Source organism: Salarias fasciatus, chromosome 19, assembly GCF_902148845.1.
Source record: "Salarias fasciatus chromosome 19, fSalaFa1.1, whole genome shotgun sequence".
Classification (NCBI taxonomy): Eukaryota; Metazoa; Chordata; class Actinopteri; order Blenniiformes; family Blenniidae; genus Salarias; species Salarias fasciatus.
In genome coordinates, this window is record NC_043763.1 from 21,330,299 (window position 1) to 21,353,219 (window position 22,921).

Genomic DNA, 22,921 nt, shown 5'->3' on the forward strand with positions numbered 1-22,921 from the left:
CTGCGGGTTTCAGGTTTTGTTGTAGCCTCTCAGAGGGACGAATGTTCGCTGCCTTCGCTGCAGCTCACATCCTGTCATCCATAAAATCCTGATCAAAAACCTCTGAGTGAGCGGTGGGAGTTAACCCTTCTTCCACCAGATTCTGTCCGACACAAGTGTAATAATAGAGACCTTCTGCTCCTTTTTCCAAGAAGATTCTTCTATATTACTTTGGATATTAAGACGCTTGTTTTCTGAATCGTTGGCTCTGTCAATATGTGTATATGCTTGCGTTGCTGTTTCCTCTGGTGGACTGTTGACCTGCATGTTTTAGGATCTTTCTGCTCCGTCACATCACTGAATATGATGTGTTGACTCTGATATTTGTGACCTGAATTACGTGCAAAAGATGTTTCAGACATTTGGCGCATTTGAGGCTAAAACTGACGAGACTGAAATGCCCTAAATTCCACAGCGCCACGTTGTGATTGACAAACTGATCTTAGCTCAAAACAAATGTTGCTACCTTGCAGAATTGTGTTTTATGTACAACTGCTGTTTTCTGAGTACTGTTATCGATGTTTCTGACTGGTGGGTTTGTTCTGGTGTTGATGCAAAGGATCAGTTACATTTTTCCCAATTACACTCTGGAGTTTTGTCCAGTTAGTTCAGATCTTTGAATATTCATTACAACCTTTCCTTTCACTCACTAACCCTAACTCTTTCATTCTTCACTTATTTGTTTGTGTTATGATTTTTTTTTCTCTCAAAAATCAAAAAGAAAAACACCATCCTGGGAAAACGCATCCCCATGATTTGATTTTGCTCCAGCTACATTCACCTGAGACTCTCGTTCCCTCTTCCTCACTTTGTGAACCGTTGTTTTAAACCTCAGCTCTGTCCGCAGGACCGCCACTTCACCACCTTTCGTGTTCTTCGGAAACAGCCAAGTTGCACTTATCTTCCTCGGTGCCTGTTTCGGTTCCTCCCCTTCGGCCATTTTTATTCATTGACAAGTGAAGAATATGTGGCTTGTCTGGGAAAAACAAGTTTCCTCTCACTCTGTCCAGCTGTGGAATTTCTGCAGCTGAGGAGCTGCTTCAGTCTCTGAAGACACTTTTTTCCCCCTCTATTATTCTGAGTGAGTCATAAAGGAAAAGATGTTAGACTGTGTCGAAGTGAAAAAGACAGAGTGAGAGAGGGGATGACAGCCGTAGTGAGAGAAGCGCAGATCGGCGGAGACGGGAGGATGTGGCTTTTCCTGAGCCACATCAGATGTGAGAATGTAGGTCAGCTCAGCGCTGTGAAACACGCGCTGGGAAAAAGGACGAGCCGCCCAGGAGACCTGGCCCGGTGCGGCGCTCCGCCGATGCTGACGGGCGCGGGCGGCCGTACGCAGATGTCAGATGGGTAAACAGTCTGTTTTCTCTTCTGTCAGTCGCAGTCACATGGACCAACACAGGAATGAAATTATCCAAGTTATCCCCGATCACAGTGGATTTTTTACAGGAGATTTCCAGTCACGCAAACCGCTGTGGAAAATAAAATACTCCTCAGTCATTGGCTGACGTCTGCACAAAAAAAAAAAAAAAAAATCTTGTTGAGGTGTTGCCATGGTTACCAATACTGTAATATGCTGTGCAGGTTATTCAGAACGCTGAAGGTTCTCTCTGAGAATGTAGGTCACCATGGCAACTATACAATAACGCTCTGAGAGTCACCACATAATCACTCCCAGGTCTTCTGCTTTAAAAAGAAAAAAAAAAATAAAGGTTTACGTCTTTTTCAAGGCTGCATTACTCCCAGAGCAAAGCTACCTGTGTGAGATCGTGATTAAACAAGCCCAGAGAGGATGGATGGAGGTAACCAGGAAACGGGAGACAGCAGCAACGGCTTGTTCAGCACAGCCTGGGTTGATCCACTCAGTATTAAAATCTGACAGTAAAAATGGTTGAACCCGTCTTTATCTGTCTCCATAAGACAATCAAAAAGTTATCTGTTTGTGAACGGTGTCCAGCAGACACGCCAAGAACAATGTAGGCAGCATTTTCAATGACACTGAGCACCAAAAAAACACAATGAAAATGAGTATTTTCTCTCAAAAATGTTTCCGTGTAAACAGGACCTGAGAATTTGTGAAAACTATCTGCAACGGAATCAAACCTTTTAGCTTTACTGATTTAGATGGCTATAAAACAGATCCTAGTTTAGTTTCAGTGGGTACTAGGTGAGAAAGAAAGAACTATTCAGCTTAAATTAGGAAGAATTTAAGGAAAATGTTAATTAGTTAAATGCAAACAAGATATAGCTAATAACAGTATGAATTGAAATGTTACCATAGGTTTTATTTGGTTGATTACTGAAGGTTAAACAGTTGTTAATGTTCACTATAATATAACAAATGAACACATTTGGAACACGGCGCTTTGTGCTCATGAAGAGAATCACTGAATGAAAACTCGCTGCTTTCAGCTCATTTGGACTCATTTACATTTTTTTTTGTGTGTGTTGATGGATGAGCACTGTCACGTAGATTAATAATTAGAATAAAAAATGAAACGACAGAGTGCACTGTCCTTGTCGAATGAATGAATAACTGGAATAAAATGAAATGTAAAACTTGGAAAATGACATTTTAATGAGGCACCGAGTCCCAGGAACGACTGGATCTGTGGAGGAGCGTCGTACAGTTTGCTGCTGTTTGCTTTGTCAGCTTTAACCGCAGAGCAGGTGCTGCGTTGACTCGCCGCCACATTGTGGATCACAGCCAAAGTTTGTTTTTTTTTTCTTTCAGCTTTTTTCCTTTCAACTCATGTTCATTAGAAAGCAAGGATGGTTCTGTAGGTGGAGATGATTCCAGGCTGTGAGCTCTGGTGGCACTTTGTCTTAATGCGGCGGTGAGATGTGACGGTAATAAGGCTGCTCAGGATGGTGATTAACTGATAAGACGTGTAAGATTGATCAATGCCACGGTGAAATATCCCGCTCTGCTTCACTGCTCCCTGGAGCCTTCGGCCTGGGACCGGAGTGCACTTATGGAAACGTCGGGACAGAAGAAACACGTCGATACGACCCGATCACGTCGGCCCTCGGTGCGTTTCAGCCGAGAAAGCGAGGAGCACTCGCATCCAGGCGTTTACTCACACATCACACACACACACACACGGTCGCCACTCCACTTTATTCACAACTGACGGCTGCCTGTTAACCTACATTAGACGGAGAAGGGAAAAAAAAGTATCTCCATGGCAACCCTGAAAATTCATGCAGTATACGAGCCGCACGCTAATGTACTGAAGTTGAAAAGAATCAACAGAGAGCAGAACCGTCTCTCCACAGCAGAACTCTGTCAGGTGTTCAGACTGTGTGCAGGTATGTGGAGCGTCTGTCCGTTTGGCTTGTGTTTGCAATATTCTGTCTTTTAGTGTATCAGAAACTACAACTATGCAATCATTTGTAGTCGAAAGTTTATATTCTCAAATGTGCAATATGATTATTTTTGTTTAATTGCATTAACCTGAAATATTGAGTTGAAAAAACAGTGCTGAATAGGACAATCTGTGATGTGGTTCTGGTTTTACGATTAAAGTAATTCCACTTTTACTATTGCAATACCAGGTTCTACCACAGCTTGTGTTGAGTTTCTCAAAGATCCAGCAAAGAAGAGTGTTGTGACTCCTGCACTACAGGCAGATTTATCAAATGTATCCACTAAAAACTGCTTAGAATCATACTTTTATCATTAAAGCTGGTCAATGGGCGACAAAAGCTGAGAGCTCGTGAAATCTATTGTTATAAAGACACATCCTGCAGATTGAAATCAAAGCAGCAACAAAGAATAACCTGTGAACATGCAGGGAAATGTGGCTTAATAAACTCTGCAGTGGCGCTTCTTCAGACCAGCCTGAGGTTTTCACACAACACGACACAGGAGAGCTGGAGGTCAGGAACATTGGTACTGTTCTACTCTGCTGTGCTCTGAAAGCTTTTTCTTCGTTTTACTCATCCCTGAAGTGTTGTTGAACATTGCAAGGTTGGCCTGAGTCCAATTTTTATTCAGCGCATTCACAAATTGGATTTTCTATCAGAGATCGAAAGTTATTGAAAGCATGACGTGTCCTATCTGGCATGACGAGATTGAATGCTTTATTCTTTGACCGTGAACTGCCGTTTCACTTTGCATTATTCCTGCTCTGAAGCCACGCCGACTGTCTCCGATACCTCAGAGACTGCAGCTAAAATCTCCCCGCTCTGCCCCCAAAGTGAGACCGTGACATGTTTTTTTTTTTTTTTTTTTTTTAAATCTACAAGTCTTCAGGTGCACAGTTGGGCTTCACATACTGTCTGGAGTCAGAATATCTGTTGTCTCAAAGGAGCGTAGAGAAGCCTGAGCATCGCTCCGCTCATGTTATCTGATATACTATTAGCACAGTTCCTGGATCGTACTCCTCCATCTGTGTTAAGTGTGTGTGTGAGTGTGTTAGTGGGGTCTTGAGGAAGGAGAGCAGGATGAGGCAGTGTGAAGTGTGGAAATCTCATTATCCATTCAGGCTGGCAGCTCGGTGCCGCAGAGCTCTCGGCGTCCGGCCGGCCAGCTTTCGCTGTGAGGAAGGTTAAATCAGCCCTCAGAGGAACGGCCGACGTCTCCCTCAACTCCGACTCTCTTTGCCCAATCCAGTCTCACACGCAAATGCTGAATATGGATAAAAAGAAGGTTCAAACACCATTTTTTTTTTTACTCAAAATACTGCCGTTCAACCTTTAATGCATCTTCAGATGAGGAAAAGTTAAGACGTCACAGAGATGTGCCGCCGTCCTCCCGGGCAGACGGGAGGAAATTACACTCAGTAAGGTTCACCGCCTCCCTGGAGGTACGGCGATGGCGGACGTGGCCCGTGGGACTGAACCGGCCGCCAGAGAGTCCAATCAGACCCACGAGATGAAATGTGCCAGCTGTGAGAAACTCCAAGCTGTAATACATTTACTTGACCACCAGGTTCGCACTTCAGTCAGCGTTATGTGACGAGATGATTCAGGTGGTCTGGAGTACTGCACAGATGTAGAAATCTGTCCACATTAAAGATCATTTCTGGAATTTCTCAAGTTATTCTGATCATAATATGAACCAGCCGATTATAATTTGAGTTCCAGCTGCTTGTCGCCAAATGTTTCATCCTTTTGCAGATGTAAATAGTCGAAGGAAAATCCACTATGATCTGTAAATTTGAAGGCACAACCTGAGGCAAGATATTGTCCAAGTTGTGGTTCTTTTATTCAGATTTCAGGTTTTTCTTTGCATGTAAAGGATGTTTCAATAAATATGAACCTGTTAATATCTATAAATACTTTGCTGCATTTAATCAAAGAGGTTTTTTTTAACACTTCAACACTGCTGGTTTGGTGATCGGGAACGCGTTGGAGCATATTTGGAGTACAGCTGTGTTTCGGGCCGTGTCGCTGCTCTTCTGCGGTTTTACAGTCGCTCTGCCTCCTCGACACTAAAACTAATTAATGTTGGTGTTTTGTTCTTGGCAGACAGAGCGGCTGTGATTGTGCTATCACAGCACCACAAAGACCTGCTGGTCTTTTCCTCGGCGTTTGCCAAAGCATCTGTGCTGATCCGGGCTGAGGATGAGGATTTGGCTGCAGGCTGCGGGCCGTGTGGCGCAGCAGACTCGGGTCCCCCTGGTCCCTCTGGGACGGCCGTGCCGGGACAGAACAGGGAACAGGTTTCTTTGCAGCAGGGCCAGAACGGGCAGCTGTGTGTTCGTGTGTGCCGTGTGTGTGTTTACGCCGCCCTCGACTTTAACAAGCAGTGAATGAGGCGGCAGGTGCTGAGTGAAACTTCAGGACTTCGCATTGCGCTCATTTGTCTTTATTTGTGCATCAAAGAAAATGCTGAGAAGTCATCCAGCCAATAATTAATGCTTTTGTCTTTCCTGACCAACATGTTGAATACTGAGCGCTTTGGCTAAATGGCGTTTTTGGAGCTGGTCCTCTGGAGTCTGTTCAAAGAAGCTAAAGGTCAATATGTCACCGTTCTGCCACAAACTTTTCTTGTGTGGAGGATGCCTCAGACGTGTTTCGAATCCTTCTCAATGTAATTTACATGAGTTGGACACAATTGAGAAACGCGTCCTCATTGTGTCAGTGTGGTTTTCCTCCAGAGGATCTTCAGAAAACAGACATGAAACCCTCTGAACTTCTCACATTATAAAAATCCAATAATAATACTAGTAATGAAACTTAAATCTAAATATGATTTGAACAGGATGGGTACAAATCGACTCATTAACAAACTGTCTACTGCAATAATTATGTAGAAACGGCAACACGCTTCAGAATGGAGTGTTTTCATTCTGATCCTGCAAGTTCAGCATTTCTCACTGTGTTTTCTAAATGGCTGTGAATAAATATAGCCACCTGCCAAATCAATGCTTCTTGTCTCCAGTTCTGGAAGCTTTTGTCAGAGTCCCCACCTCATCTTTTCTAATTCTGCCACAAACGGCTTCTAGTGAAAAGCCAATATGCAAATTAATAAGTTTTATGAATTTAAATAGTTTCTCACGATTGTCTATGGTGATAAATGTGAAAAAAAGTTTTTGAAAGCCCCCAGATATTGCTTATATTAATGATTATTTATATTTTTTCCATTTTTGAGAGTTGCTAAATTTTAAAGTGTTTTGAACAATTCCATTTCTATAGATCTTCTTCTTTTTTGTCTAATCTGGGTTAAAAAAAAAAAAAAATTGGCTGTATTTCACTGAAACATATTTCAGTTGATGTTTTTGAATGTGTTTTTGTGAGAGCCCTCCAGGTCTCCCACCCATCCTCCCCTGTGTCCACGTCTTCCCTCGTGCACCTCATTTGTCTCACCTGTTGCCTGTGTCTGCCTCGCCTCATGTCCTCCCAGCCAATCACCTTCCTTGTGCTCTGATCACCATACTTACAACTTGATCCAGAGAGGCTAAAAGCTCATTTTTTGTCCTTAGTTATACACAGATATAACAATAAATCAGATCCACATGTAACGTTCTCTGCTCATACATTATATTTTATCCATCTTGATATAATCCACTTAAACATGATGTGTGGTTTGTGAGAGGGGTTCTGGCACCAGTAAAACTCTTCATTATGCTTTCACACAGTTACAAACAGAAAGCTGCAAATCAGAGGCCGATTTGATGCAATATAGTTTGTAGTTACAGCTAAAAAAGTGTCTGTTAGGTTGTGGTGAGCAGTGACTAAATCGCACAGGAAGGAACCCTTGTTTGTTTTTACAAATTTTCATACAATCGGAACATCAAAATCTGCCCATCAAAGACAACAGACGAGAAAAAACAGAACGAAAAACAACAGAAGTGCAGCCATCGGGAGAATAGCCTGCACAGCACTTTCTTATGAAAGACCCCCCACGGTGCAAACCCAGTTCCCAGAAAGCATTGCACATTTGTGTGCACACATTATTCTGGTTTTCCCCGGTGAAGAGGAAGAGCTATGAAGAAGATTTGTGTAAAAACTTGTTACAGAGTCTGTAGCAAACCCCCTCGAAATGCATAATTCCTTCAAAGCAGTCCTCCAAAGTCGCACACATGCAGAGTCGAGAATATGCAAACTGAAAGTTTCTGAAGTCGGGACCCGGGATATTCTCACTGAGAATGCTGCTTTGAGGTTTCTACATCAGGTCAGTCTTGCAACCGGAGTTTTGCTGACTTCCACTGCGACGCTCGGGTCAAGGGTGATCTTGAAGAGGACAGAACGTCCTAATTATCAAACCCTCGCTGCAGTCCTGTGTGGTGGTTGGTAATCAGGGACCGCCCGTCCCTCCTGCTGCTGTGTGTGCTGCCTGGCTGAGAGGAAGCTTTCAGCCGTGTGGCTGGTGGAGGCGGGGCCGTTTGCTGCATGTGGCTGCAAGCGAATCTGAAATCTCAAGGTCTGGTTGACCTGAGTCACTGTGCCTCAGTTATTAGATCCGACTGATTCCCGTCCCAGACTGGACGATATGACTCAGATCGCAGCCTGTTCCAGTTTCACAAAGTCGCTGGCAGTGGTGTGCCGCCACCTCGCCAGGCAGCCCTCGCCATGAGTGCAAATTCATGTGAAAAAAGACAGTTAAAGTTCATAATTTGAGGAAATGTTCACATCTTGTGTTTTCAGACTGCAATATGTAGTAAAAGCATCATCAATAAAAGTTCAAAGTTGCTGCTTGCAGAATAGTTCAGACTTTGAATGCTGAACACATTGGAGCTGTTCAGCTTCATGTTTTGTGACACAGTAATAAAAATAGCACTTTTCATTCTTTTTTTTCTGGTGAACTCGTCCCTGCAGTTTACTGTGTAAGACGTTAAAAGACGGTTTGGGATTTTGAGCGGGGCTGTCCGGGTTGCTGGTTCCTCTTGTGTCTTTGCCCACGCGAAGCGGCGTCCAGCCACCTTGCATCGCTGGAATAGATGAGGTTGTGGGCTTGGGACCAATGGAAACAGGGTCGAATACAAAACAGGAGTACAAGAATGCGGCGTATTGTCCGTGTGTGAGCAGGCCGAAGACAATGCGGGCCTTCATTTGGCTTGTGTCCATCGTGCCTGGGATTTCTTGGGCCGCGTCTCGGCTGAAGGAGAGAAGAGGGTCTCCGTTCATCCCGCCGGGGGCTTCTTCTTCAAACCTGCCATTGTCGCGGCTCCTCCGCTCTCCGACGCCGCGTCGTCCTTCCTCCCCGCAGGCTGATTGATACCCCCCCGTGCTGCAGAGACGCGGCTTTATAATTATGTCACTCAGCAAACAGTGTGGTTTAGAAATCCCTGGACTGATAGCGCTGCTGTTTTTCTTTGTTGGCCGCCTCACCTATCCATTTCCTGTGCTCAGAATAGGAGAATCGAGGGGGGGTTGGATTACAGGCAAGGTCAACTCCTCAGCCTTCACACCGCAGGACAGTGGATGGGGTTATTGGTGTATTAATGTCAGCTCCCTGGGCTTTTCACTGAGCTCTTTACACAGTTTTTACCCTCCTCTTTTACGCTGTGTGACAATAAACTGCGTTGAATGTTCAATCAAATGTTGCGTGCCTGAATAATTTTGAGGCGACGTCATTGGATGGCACCGTTCACACCGGTTAATTTAGCCATAAAAAGGAGGACCAGATGATAAATGGCTGGCCTCCAGGCTGAACAGCTCTTCTCAGTCAAAAGAACCAAAGAAAAGCTCCTTTTTAGAAAGAGAGGGAAAAAAACTTTTCTTTTTCACTTTCAGCTTGTGAGGAAGTGTCTCAAAAATCGTGACAGGCTTGTTAAAGCGGCCCCCTCACACACACACATGCACACACACACACAGTCACACACACTACTCAACAATGGCACCCGCGGCTGGCCCGGCACCATCCTGCTTCAGCGCCGCGATTCTGCTCCGCTGGTTAAAACCAGCCGGTGACGGCAAGTAGAAGAGGATTTGGCTCAGCCTGCTGCCACGGCTCCTCCGTTCACATCAAGTCTGACTAACAAGTGCAGGAATCTCACACTGTTTCTGTTATCTTCAGCCAGCTTCTTTCTCTGTCTGATTTTGAGAGGTCACTAGAAAAAGGTCACACAAGTAAAACGGCGGCTAACCATAAACTTTCTTTAGGACCACAGTTCACTAATCTCACCATATTTAAAATATTGTTTAAGAGAATGTTCTGTACATTCGCTCTCTGCACCATAATGATCATTCAGTCATGGAGATCACACTAATCCACTGTTCTTACAGGAAAAACATCAAAATTCACTGAACTGGTTCATTTCAAACAGCACAAATCATCTACTCAGAAGTTACAGTCGGAAACTGTTGAAAGAAGGGGTAATAAATTAAAGGGGGACTAAATTTTGCATTTAGCATTTCCATATGTGGCGTAAAACTGGAACAGGCTGACAGGGAGCTCAGAGTCCATGAGTTCAAGCAGCAGTACAAGAAAATGATGTTCATCAGTTAGAAGAAGAGTGGAATATTATCCAGCAGGTGGCTTTGTTTTTTATTATTACATGGTGTTTCTTTACCTGTTTATTTGTTTGGTGGTTGCTCTCTTTGCTTTGCTTCATGGTTATTTAAGATTGTGTGAGTGGTTGAAAAACACAGTCTGGAGAGAGAAGAGGATTTAGTAAGATGATGCTCGTTAAGTTTTCATTTTCATTGTGTTTTTTCTACTCAGTATTTAGTTTTCATTATTTTCAAAATAGAATAAAACCAACGACGGTGAAAAGTTTCCACTAATTGCCACTTCTCATGTTCCATTAATCAATATTAATTATGGTTTCATATTTTGCCTGAGTTTGAACGTTCTCCCTGTGCAAACCTGGTTTTTCTCCTGATTCCGTCTTAAAAACATGCATTTGGCCTTGATGGCTGGGTGTGAATTCCCCAAAGATGTGAACGTTTCTGTGTTACGAAATGCATGTTGGGGCTGATTTTTAGACGTTATCTTGTGTGCAGATGAGGCCTGTTTAGCAGATAGTGCGTAACTCTGACCTGTTAATTATTTGAGAGCGCCTGGGATCAGGAGAGACATCTGAAGCCAGTGTGTCACGCTGAACGTGTGAGAGCTGACACTGTTGCCTATCAGTGGAGCACAGCACTCAGGAAACCTTCAGAATCTCTCTGTATTTTTAGATTTTCTCTCATTTCAGCTTCGCTGCTCTGCTCATATGAAAGTTAAAGTATAGAAGTGATGTTGCAGACGTGTCTCTTTTTAACACCTGACCTCCGGCTGCCAGCAGATTCCTGAACATACGAGCGCTGAAGCCTCCTGCCGGGACTCCTCGTGTGTGTTTTTTTTTGCTTCCTCATGTTTTCATTAAACTCGCAGCATGGTAGGCTGTGAGTGACTCATGTGTTTGTGCATATTAATGAAAACACGTCCCACTGAACATGTTGTCTGCTTCTCTCTGCAGACTGTGCAGCCTGACTCTGAAGAAGCTGGTTGTGTTGAGGGAACTGGATAAAGAGCTCATATCTGTGGTCATCGCCGTGAAGATCCAGGTACGCTGCACCAACCTTCCTGCTCACACACGAACACACACACACACACACTGCGAGCCACGTATGGAGCGATACACAGCGAAGTGAAAGCATGTTTATGTTTCCCATCGCCTGCTGGAGAGATGATGGTGGAGTGAATAATAGAAAATGGACTTGGAATTGGAGAAGCGCTCTGAACTTGAGAAGAGTTTGCAGGTCAAGCGCTCTGGAATCCTCCAGTGTTTTTGTTGTCCATACATGCACATGTGCAGAAACATTATTGGCTGAGATCTTAGACCCCATTTAAGCAGCGTTTTCTAGTGAAAACACAACACTTCCATTACATTGTACATGTCCGTTTACGCCACAACGGTGCTCACTGTCACTGAAAACACAACTTTTTGAAAACAGTCGGATTCCATCTCCGTGTTGACAGACGAAATGGTAAGAATATGTTTTTTTTTTCTCTAAGATGTGTTGTTTTGTCACCGTTTAGTCCCTGAGGTGGTTGGTAAGCTCCTCAGTGGCGAGGCCCCGGGGGTGGATGAGATTCACCCTGAGTACCTTAAGCCTCTGGATGCGCGTGGCGGTCGGGGACGGTGCCTCTGGATTGGCAGACTGGGCTGGTGGGTCCCCTTTTTAACAAGGAGGACTTCAGGATGTGCTCCAACTATAGGGGGATCACGCTCCTCAGCCTCCCTGGGAAAGTCTACTCCAGGGTACTGGAGAGGAGGATTCGACCGATAGTCGAACCTCGAATCCAAGAGGAACAATGCGGTTTTCGTCCTGGTCACGGAACACTGGACCAGCTCTAGACGCTTGGAGCGTGGACATTTCCAGGCGGATCGCTGCAGCAGCTGCAGTGATGTAGTCGTTGTATCGGTCCGTCGTAGTGAAGAAGGAGCGGAGGAGGAGCCAGCTGAGGTGGCTCGGGCACCTCTTGAAGATGCATCCTGGACGCCTCCCTGGGGAAGAACCAGGACACGCTGGAGCGTCTCTGTCTCTCGCCTGGCCCTGGAACGCCTTGGGATCCTCCCGGAAAAGCTTGATTAAGTGTCTGGGGACAGGGAAGTCTGGGCATCTCTGCTTGGACTGCTGCCCATTATATCCCAGATGGATGGTGTTGTCCTTGAGCTTCAAGTTTTGTGACCTCTGGTGAACTCCCAGGACCCAGTTTAGGAATCATTTCTTGATCCACATTTTCTTTTTCTGTACTGTTATTGATTCATGTGTTTTAATCCTGCTGGATGACACACACCCCGTCACACCCTGCAGAGTGAGTCAAAGCTGCAGAATACTTCCATTCGATATGTGCACACTGAATTAAACACAAGCTATTTGTCTTTTTTTTCTTTGGAAGGGCTCCAAGCGGATCCTGAGGTCCCATGAGATTGTGCTGCCACCCAGTGGCTCCGTGGAGACCGACCTGGCTCTGACCTTCTCACTGCAGGTACAGGAAGGACGCAGCAACCGTTTCAATTCACTCTGATTCGGTCTGAGTTGAATTCAAAACAGCCTTTGTTTCCAGTCGAAACACATAGATAATGAAATAACAGTTGGTTCATATCAGTTCACACTGAAGATGTTCAGCTTGTTACAAATTGGTGTTTTTTTTATTTAAAAAAATATTTGCACTGAATGACAGTAAAAGGTGAGATCTGAGTGTCATCACAGCTTTCTGGGTGTGTTTTGAGCTGTTTCTCACTCTGGCTTAAAAAAAAAAAAGTGTTTGAAAAAATGTGTGATGAAAGTGTTTCCAGCCAGTTTCCATGAAAATGACTTTTTTTTAGTGTTAATTGGATTTTCATGAGTGCTAAATTTAGGATAACATCATTTGCATTCACATAAAATATTAGTTATTATTAGCAACAAGATGAATGGGGCTGGAAATCAGCCACAATGTCGGCAAAGAATCTGTCATCCTGCACAACTCGGTTAATAGATATTTATTTAAAATTGAACTTGATGTAAAGGAATATGTTTGACATCATTTTCGGCAGTCTGTGCTGTTCATAAGGTTTCAGGACTGTAAGAAAAAAGAATTACTTGACAAGTGTTGTGGAGAAAAGTACACGGTTTTGCAAAAAGATCAAATAACAGATTGTTGTTGTTAAAATTACCATCAAGTGTTATTTTGCAAATATGCATTTGTTTTCAAATTAAATAAAAGTTATGGTTTCATTATATCTGAACATTCCCAACCTAATTTAACAAGGTTGCTCAGTAATTACTCACTACTTAGATAGTTTTTATTTTCAGGACTTTATTTATTTTCTATTCCTGCTTTCATTTATTTAAAGCTGCTAAAAATCGCAGCTACTGTTGATACAAGTGGCTCTGAATGCTCCATCTTTTCTCTGGCTGTCAGGAGGAACTGAGGCCTTTGTTTACGTTTCAACATTTCAAGTGAAAATGCATTTTTTGAAAAGTTCCCCCTTGGGAGGCGTTTTCAAAAAGTAAAGGAAACTTTTCTGTTTTCACTTGAAAACGTTGTGGTGTGAACGGAGCCCGAGTTAGTTTAACAGTGATGAGATCCACAGACCAGCACAACTTGTTGATTTTGTTCATTTTGTGCCTTCCACACTCTCAGTACCCGCACTTCTTAAAGCGCGAAGGCAACAAGCTGCAGATCATGCTCCAGAGGCGCAAACGCTACAAGAATCGAACCATCCTGGGCTACAAGACGCTGGCGGTGGGATCGATCGATATGGCGGAGGTACGGCTCCTCCAAGTGCGTGTGTGCGTGTGTGTGTGTGCGTGTGTGTGTGTGTGTGTGTGTGGATAATGAGGTGGGAGCTGACTCCTGCTCCGCCGTGTGTCACGTCTGGAGGCCTCAGGACAGGCGGGAGCAGGACGGCGCTCCGGCTCTAACAGCCTGTTAGCGTCTTCACTGCTGTGAAGGTTTAATGAGAAAGTTGACGTTTGAGCTGCAAGTTGACATTTAAAAAGGGAGACGATAGCGCCTTCCTTTGTTTTTTTGTTACGCGAATTCAATCCCAAACAGACTCAGCCGTCTGTAATTAAACTTTCCCAAACGCCCCGGTGTGCCGTCAGATGTTAAGAGGCTGGTATCTTTAATATTAATTTGCTTCTTTTTACTCTCTTGCTGGTTTTAAAAAGACACCAGCTCATGCTTTCAGCTTGATCTCCCCCCGACCAGCTTTGAAGTTTTAGGAAGTCGTGTTTTTCTGAAATATTGGCCTCGCATAAGTCTTTGTGCAGGATTTGGATCTTAATTTGTGAACTTCTATAAATCAGGACTTGGGATCGACTTCATTGATTAAGTCAGGCTGGAATATCTTTAAAATCACACACTTCTTTTCATAATTTATCTCAAAGGTGCAGTATGTAAAATTTAAACTTAGCCTGCTTTGTGCATTAGTGAGCAGTTTATCTTCAGTCCGTTTCTTCTGGATTTTTCTGCGATAGCAAGATTCCAACTGTCTTCTCTGTGTTGTTTCCGATTCAATCTACCACTTTTAATATTCCACTGAGGACAAACTAGATGCTGGATTTACAAAAGGAGACAGGATGGGAAAAGCTGGTGAGCGTCTCTGAAAATATAAAGTTAAACTCATGAATGGAAAGGCATTATTACAGCTGATTTCTTTTTAGTTTGAAATCAAAACTGATTTACTGTTGGCCTGGTTTGTATTAATTGAACTAAATCTCACAGTTAGTCTGATTTCTGTTCAAAATACCTGGAAACAGTGTTGTTTCTGTGCTGGTTTGCTCAAATATGCCATCAAGTGATCAGATGGAGCCCAAGCACAAATGAAATCTGATGAAAATGTCTGTCTGCAAACACCAAACGGTTACTACCAAAAATGAATTTTTTTTTTTTTTTTTGGTGCAAAATACAGTGAAATGTCAAAAAAAACCCTCTCCTGTAGCTGTTGCTTTATGCATGTTTTTATAAACTCACCCTGACAGCGTGGTTTTGAGACTAATGCCAGCTTGTTATCTTTTGTGGCAGCATCATCAATCTCTCAGTTTGGGCCCACTACTCTGTTTGAAATTTCTACAATTTGCTTGGTGGTTTGGCCGTCGGATCGGACTCTTGCAGGCCTCTGGGCTGGCCTGGTAACAGTTCATTCATGAATGGACTGCAGGGATTGGTAATCCCTTTTTCCCATCACCCTCGTGGCCCTGTGGTTTTCAGACTGACGGTGAGGTTGCCACACCAGGCGGACATCCTGGACCGCCTGATAAAATACAAACATGATGCTTTCGTTCACACCATTCCGTCTCAGTCTGCACAGAAAGTACAGTCGTTGCTGTTAAACAGGAATTTGTATTTCTGAAAGACCAACTTCAGGTTTTACATCGCGTTCTCAGTGTAAACCAAAGAATGATCCGAAGCTTAAAGGCTCCAAACTAATGGAACTACTCATCAACTTCCGTGTGTTTTTGTCCTGGCTCAGGTGATGCAGCACCCCACAGAAGGAGGCCAGGTTCTTCCTCTGTGCAGCAACCAGAAAGACATGCTGGGCAAAGTGGCAGAAATCTGGATCTTCTCTCTGTCCAGTCAGCCAATCGACCACGAGGAGGCGACGCTGCAGGGAGGACAGAAGATCAAATGCTCCGGTACGCCTCGCCCCTCATTACCCCCGTTGTTCTGAGGGCCGAGCGGCATGACGCCATCCTAATCACCTAATATGTTTGATGGGTTCAGCAGAGCAGGGATCACCAGGTTCAGGGAGTGTATGAGTGTGTGTGTGAGTGTGTTTTTCTACCCTTCCGTGCACTGCGCATGATTTATATTTAGAACCTTGCTGTGGGTCAGATTTAAAAGAGCCACTGAAATATGCATCGAGCTGACTGCTCGTCTCCCGCTTCAGATAACTACTCGGAGGAGGAGTACGAGAGCTTCTCCTCGGAGCAGGAGGCCAGCGACGACGCCGTGCAGGGCCAGGTGAGTCCGCTGCAAACCAACAGCCGTGGGGAAAATGAGCCTTTAAACGTCAGCCTGATGAACTGGCCCCATCATGTGATGATCACCAGCAAACAGAAACAGAAACTGAGAGTTGCAGTTATTTATACATCATAATGTGATTATTTACTGGTTTGACCCCTTGACATCAAATTAGGCTGTATTTTGCCACGGAAGTGAAATGAGTCAGACGCCCCTGCGTCAGGGTTTTGTGTGTGTGTGTGTGTGTGTGTGTGGCCTATAAAGTGCTAACACACAGAAATGATTGCCACTTTTACTGCTATTGAGTAACTTATAACAGACGTTCTCCGTTCCGCTCCGGTTATCTATACGACAGCTGTGTAAACATCAATCACTGTAATCCTGTTGCATTCTGGCCGAAGCAGCTTTTTTTATTATCTCTCCACGCTGTTGTGTATGGCAACATCTGCACTTCAGCTGGACTATAGAAAGAGGATTTACGACAAAATATAATAAAATGTGGGTAAAAATAGATCCTGTTTGACATCTGACAGCAGTCGAAGTGTCCTGAGTGTAACTGCTTTACCGTCAAATGTGGCAGTGTTCCTGACAATCAGCTGTTATTTCATCACGCTTGATGGAAAACAAGGTGTGTTACTGTTATTACAGATCTTATAATCAAAAATATTTATACATTTTATTACCATTAAGGATATTTTTAGTCAAAATGCCATTTTATGAAGACATGAAATGTTCTCATAACACTTCTATATAAGTCCATATGGAGTTTTTTTTTCATTATTGTGGTAAAATTAAAAAAAAAAAATACGTGTTTTGTCTTTTACTTGATATGAGATTTAATTGCGTGTGTGATTCAGCTCTTCTGTCTCTTTCGGTTTTTCAGGACCTTGAAGACGATGAGTACGAAGTGAGGAAGCCAAAGAAGCAGAGGAGGTCGATTGTCCGGACTCCCTCCATCACCAGAGTAAGAGGCGTGAGGCCAGTCACAGCAAATCACAAACTGAGACGCTCTCTGAGCTTTTCCTGCCTCCTCACTGCAACTTAACAGTCATTACATATCAGCTTCTCGTTACCTGAGGCGAAACGACCGAGAAGCTTCTGGAATACAGTGAAAATTCACCTGGTGTGTGTCGTGGTCACATGCCCAGCAGAGGTTATTAAAGCCCTCTCATGGACAGTCTCGTGCACGAGCTGGAGATATGAAGTAAACCCCGGACAGCAGATGAAGCCTGATGGTGCTTTGTTATTGATTTACATGAGAGAGATCAATAACTCAGCCGACAGGAAAATGTTTCTGCTGTTGGTGGGGTTGGTCAAGTGGAGGCTCTCGCTCTCGCTCTGGCTCGGAGCTGTGGAGTGAATCAGAAGTGGGCCGCAGACTGACTTGTGTTTGTTCTCGTGTGTTTTTTAGCAGCAGAACTTTAAGCAGCGTGTGGTGGCGCTGCTGAAGAGGTTCCGAGTCTCGGACGAGGTGAGAGGGTTTTTTTTTCTTTTTTGACTGTCGTTTTGATTGACGTGAGGCTGCGGTGACGCCGGTGTGGTCTTCTGAAGGTCCTGGACTCGGAGCAGGACCCTGCAGAGCCCCCTCCGGAGGTGGAGGAGGAGGACCTGGATCTGGACAGCGTGGAGTTCGAGAACCCGAGCGACAGCGGCCCGGAGCTGGACGACGACGACAGCGTCCTCAGCACACCAAAACCCAAACTCAAGTCAGTTTTCATCGCAGTAGGGACTCTTTCTCTACCTGTTATGAGTGTTTTTCTTTCTTTTTCTTCATATTTGCTCATTTTTTCAGCTTAATCAGACCTAAAACTTTCTGTTAGCAAGCATCGTATTTCAGTTTTCTGAGGTACAGAATAGCAGTATTTCTCCACGGGTCTTTTTGATGCCAGAAATGTTTTAAATTCATGAAGAAAAACAACTTTTAACATTCTCATGTGCTGGATCAGACAGGCAGACGCTGTCCTCACACTTTGCTGCCCTCGAGCCAATTTCTAAAAAGTTTTTAGTTTTAGTTTTATAAAAGAAAAAGAGCAGTGAACTGAACACAACACTTTGACCTGAGCTGAGAAATCAGTGATGCTGCGATGAGTGATAAATAACGATAAAAACCTTGCTGCTATCAGTCCAGCCTCAAAGCCCTGCTGTCAGCGTGAGCTTATAACAACATCCATAATGCAACATCCAGAGAAGTTTTTCAACATTTCATTTCATTTGCACCAGAAGGATTCATTAAAACTGACTCTATGTTCAGACTGGAGTTATTTTCAGTTGAAATTGTTTGATTTTGTAAAAATAAAGAGATTTCCATCACGGATACTCTCCACCACCTCAACAAAGAAAAACTTTAAAGTTAAAATTTTGTGGTACTACTTAACCAGGATGAAACTGGGCTGAACGTGGCTCCTGAACTGAAATATGTTTGACGCCTCTGGCCTTTTGGATAACGCAGAGATCAATAACTTGGGTTGTATCAGCGTATTCAAATGTCAAAAAAGTTTTCAATAACCGAAGAAAAAAACCTCAAGTTAAATGTTAATGTGTTTGGAAGAACAATTTTCTGATTTTAATTGAGGATAAAGAATGACAGAACAGCAGAGTGTGTTAGTAGTTAGTGTGACTGATATTTAATTGATTTGATTAACTCACAGAAAAGTCTTCTCTGACCAGAAATAACGTCACAGCGGCTCATCTAAACCTTTGTCACCCACCTGTAGGTACTCTACATTACAGCATTGACCTGGTTTTGTTGGTTTGAATCCAAAATAGCAGCATTTTCCCCAAATCCAGCCTGAGCTAATTTGAACATGCCCCTGGAAATAAAATTGAAGTGTCTGGATCCACTGAAACGTCCAGGGTGCCGTTTGGTGCCAGGATAAGACAGATCCCTCTGATGTTAAAGACTCTCTGCCCCAGTGGAAACTCTCTGCCTCTTTGAAGTTTGTTTTCACACGCCTTCTTCTCTTTCAGGCCATATTTCGAAGGTCTTTCCCTCTCCAGCTCGCAAACCGAGATCGGCAGCATCCACAGCAGCCGGAGCCACAGAGAGCCGCCCAGCCCGGTGAGAGCAGCGTAAAACGCCGCCATTCACAGTAAACTCGGCCCAAACGCATTCTCACAGTGTGTCACTGCTTATTTTTAAACACTAATACTGTAACAATGGAGCATTGTTCAGCGCTGAGCTGCACTAATGACTGACGAACATCCACTGGAGAGAAGTGAGAATAATAGAAACCGGCTTCCCTCACTCAGATTTTTCCCCTCAGTGAGCCAACGGTGGTTTATTTGAACAAACTGCAGGATTTCTGCTGAAGTGAGAAACCGCTCAGGCATGTGGAGTCATTACGAAAACAGAAAGACACCTGATCGCCTTGAGATTACAGATCACCGGGATCCTTAACGCTTCGTTACTCTCCACACCTCCTCTGCTCAGATTGACCCAGATAAAACAAAGTGTGGCGGGGCCAAGTTTCCAGATGACGGTGTGTCTGATAACGCCTCCTTTGTGAGTATGAACCTGAGCTTCCTGAGATCAATAACTGCCCAATACGTCAATCACAATCTCTGGTGGTAGATTGCAGATTCAAAAATGTGAGAAAGAATCTAATTATTGCACAAATCTGCCAGTCTCTCCTCTCACACCTCTAACAAATGCTGATATTGTTTCTAAATGTCTGCAGTTATTAATTCTCTATCTGCTGTACATGCATCATCTGTGGTACAGCAGCTCCCTCTAGTGGTCGGTTTAGGTAATGTCTCATCAAAATGTAACAAAACATGATATTCAAGTTAGAAATTGGTGATGTTTGTCCTTTATTGGATGAAAAACAGCTGATATTCTTCATATTTCTGGCTTAATCAATTTATTGTGGATTCCACATGTAAACACATTTGTATTGGTTTCCATGGTAAGCAGCTTTACCGTTCATTACAGCCGATCTTCAGGGCAGGAGGAATGTGTATGTTTAACAGCACAAGTAGATCTCTAACGGTTTTCGGCTTGAACTGAGTCTGTTGGAGAGACGATCACTTACACTGCTGATGTATTCAGTAACAGCTTACAGGCCGCCATCCAGGAATGCCACAAGAATGTAAAGAATAGAAATACATTGAAACAAAGCAAATAAAGAAAGGAGAATGAAAAAGCTTTTTAAAAGAAAAGAGAATCAGAAATAAGAATGTTATTTATTAAAAAGCCCGAGAAAATAATAATAATGTAATCAATGAAAACTTCAAGAACTTCAAATAATTCCGTACAAGACAAACCACATATAATATTCCGTTGTCCAGCATGTTTCAGTGAAACAAACTTAGATTGAGTGAAACCAAAGCTCATCTGCACTGATGTTCACTGGCAGCACATTTACTTTCACTAATCCGAACCTTGAGAACTGAATGTCTCATCCTAACAATGAGTCAACTATTTCTAACCTTAACGTTACATTTTAACCTGTAGTTCGAGAGGAGATCTGGTTTGATTGTGATTGATCACTGAAGCATGTCCAGGCTGCTGAAGTGATGAACTGTTCACCGCTGAGCCACGTTCCAGCTTTCCTCTGCTGTTCTCCTCCATCAGGAGCAGCCGGAGGCGGTGACGCCGACCACGGAGCTGGAGATGGACAACATGGACACGTTTTTAGAGAGATTGCCACCGAGTGGCAAAATGACCAAGACGGAGTCGCTCATCATTTCTTCTAACCGGTAACGGATCACGGACATCGATGCAGGATGGGATATTTTTGATTAAACCTCGTGAGAATCAGTGAGTTCTCCTCTCCTGGTTCCAGACAGGAACCCAAGCTGGCGGGGAGGCGAGGCAGGAGCACGTCCCTGAAGGAGCGCCAGCCCAGCAGGCCCCAGAACGAGAGGGCCAACAGCCTGGACAACGAGCGCTCTCTGGACACCCGCTGCCACCTGCAGGTGGGAGGACGCAGCCGCAGCGCCGCCCTCTCTCTTACAATAACTTTATTTTGAAGTGAAGTAAAGAGATGTTTGTCGAAACATGTTGAAGAAGAAAACACACTCTGCATCAGTGGGTGTGAGCTTCAGGAAATCCCCACGTCACTTTCTGTAACTACCCAGACTGACAGACCACACACGTCTTCAGCCGACAGAGTTCTCCACGACTTTCAATTAACAGAGCAGCAAAACAAGACGTCAGACTGCTCTCAACAGATCTGATGAAAACATTCTTATAAACTATTTTTAGGGTTCGTTCTCTGTTGGAGAAGACGTTATATTAATATGATAAAAATCACGCTTTCTCTCCACAACTACCTGACAAACAGTATTAAGAAAACATTTAAGAAAGAAAAACCAAAAAATGTAATACTTTTGGACATACAATGGGAAAATAGAATAAAAAAACTGTGAAGCAACACCAAAACAACAATGCAAAAACCAGGAAACATTTTCAGTTGGTTATCAAATGAGACTGTTGTCTTTAAAGGTGCATTAAGGAGTTTGCACGTTTTATGTGAAACAACGGCCCCTGCAGGCCTTGGGCGTAATGCAGCTTAGTGGAAAAACTCGTGTCTGTGGCTTGCGTCCATGTATGTGCACAGAAGAGGGGAACTCCTTCCTCGCTCTTGTAGTAGCACTCGAGTAAAATGTAACTTCCTTTTGCCTGGTGAGGTCTGTGCTGGAGTTGTGGCAGTGCTAGAAGCCGGTCTTTTCTTACTTTCTGGAAGCTCCGTCCTCAGTACTGCTCAGTTGTTGCTCACTAAGCATCTGGCGGAGTAATGGCGGACAAAACGAAACTTAAGGAAATCAGGCCAACGGGAGTGCGCATTACGTCACATTCTCTCAAATTCTCAGCAAAAAAATTCTGGTGCCGGACCGGCACTGCAACTTTCAAGTGACAGTTTAACTCGGTACTTACAATGAATATATCAGGGCACATTGTACACATCGTTGAATATTTGTAACATATTTATGGTGGAAAATAAGTATTTTTAAAGTTGGAAAAACTCCTTAACGCACCTTTAAAAATGTCGGGTTTTGTAAAAATATTAATATTTGTGTGAATTTTATTGTCTATATATGAAAATCTGAAAATGACGTTTGTTTTTTTAAACCGTTTATTTTCTTATTTCGGCTGTTTAGATCCCCAGAAAGACAGTTTATGACCAACTGAACCACATCCTGGTGTCTGATAACCACCTGCCGGACAGCATCATCCTCATCAACACATCAGACTGGCAGGGCCAGGTGAGCATCCTTCCATCCATCCATCCATCCATCCATCCATCCATCCATCCATCCATCCATCCATTCATCCATCCATCCATCCATCTTTTTTACTTCATGGAAAATGTAACCATATTATTTCCATAATATTTACCATTAGGTCACATGGCCCATCAACAGGGGTCCCTCAGGGGTCTGTGCTTGGCCCCTTACTCTTCTCTCTGTACACCACCTCACTTGGTGCAGTGATTCGCTCCCATGGCTTCTCCTACCACTGTTATGCTGACGACACTCAGCTCTTCCTCTCTTTTCCACCTGACGACACGACAGTCTCAGCTCGGATATCAGCATGTCTGGCTGATATCTGCACCTGGATGAAGGAACGCCACCTTCAGCTGAATCTGTCTAAGACTGAACTCATGGTCTGTCCAGCTTGTCCATCTGTCCAGCCTCAGATCAGTGTCCAACTTCACTCCAGCCTACTTGTGCCCACAAACTCAGCCAGAAACCTGGAGGTCATGATTGATGACCAGCTGACCTTTGAGGTTCACGTGGCCTCAGTTTCTCAGTCTTGTCGTTATGCCCTCTGCAACATCAGGAAGATCAGACCCTTCCTGACCCAGCAGGCCACACAGCTTCTGGTTCAGGCTCTCGTGTTGTCACGCATTGACTACTGCAACTCTCTTCTGGCGGGTCTCCCTGCATGTACGGTCAAACCTCTACAGATGACCCAGAATGCAGCAGCACGTCTGGTCTTCAACCAGCCCAAAAGAGCTCATGTCACTCCTCTGTTCATCTCCCTTCATTGGCTTCCAGTTGCAGCCAGAATCAAATTCAAAACTCTCCTCCTGGCTTACA

General features: G+C 44.0%; 1 protein-coding gene across 6 annotated transcripts in view; it reads left to right on the forward strand.

Annotated features, from left to right (window-relative positions):
* The window catches only part of pacs2 (phosphofurin acidic cluster sorting protein 2), a 54,703-nt gene that overhangs the window by 23,124 nt on the left and 8,658 nt on the right, over nucleotides 1-22,921 (forward strand). For 5 of the 6 annotated variants that reach the window (XM_030116163.1, XM_030116165.1, XM_030116167.1 and 2 more), the window contains exons 2-14: nucleotides 10,896-10,983; nucleotides 12,323-12,412; nucleotides 13,553-13,678; nucleotides 15,387-15,549; nucleotides 15,804-15,877; nucleotides 16,761-16,841; nucleotides 17,289-17,348; nucleotides 17,429-17,583; nucleotides 18,845-18,935; nucleotides 19,308-19,379; nucleotides 20,451-20,575; nucleotides 20,662-20,794; nucleotides 21,980-22,084. In XM_030116163.1, coding sequence (XP_029972023.1) covers nucleotides 10,896-10,983; nucleotides 12,323-12,412; nucleotides 13,553-13,678; nucleotides 15,387-15,549; nucleotides 15,804-15,877; nucleotides 16,761-16,841; nucleotides 17,289-17,348; nucleotides 17,429-17,583; nucleotides 18,845-18,935; nucleotides 19,308-19,379; nucleotides 20,451-20,575; nucleotides 20,662-20,794; nucleotides 21,980-22,084 — 1,363 coding nt within the window. The remainder of the gene's footprint in view (nucleotides 1-10,895; nucleotides 10,984-12,322; nucleotides 12,413-13,552; nucleotides 13,679-15,386; nucleotides 15,550-15,803; nucleotides 15,878-16,760; nucleotides 16,842-17,288; nucleotides 17,349-17,428; nucleotides 17,584-18,844; nucleotides 18,936-19,307; nucleotides 19,380-20,450; nucleotides 20,576-20,661; nucleotides 20,795-21,979; nucleotides 22,085-22,921) is intronic. The other variant, XM_030116164.1, reaches the window with a different exon arrangement.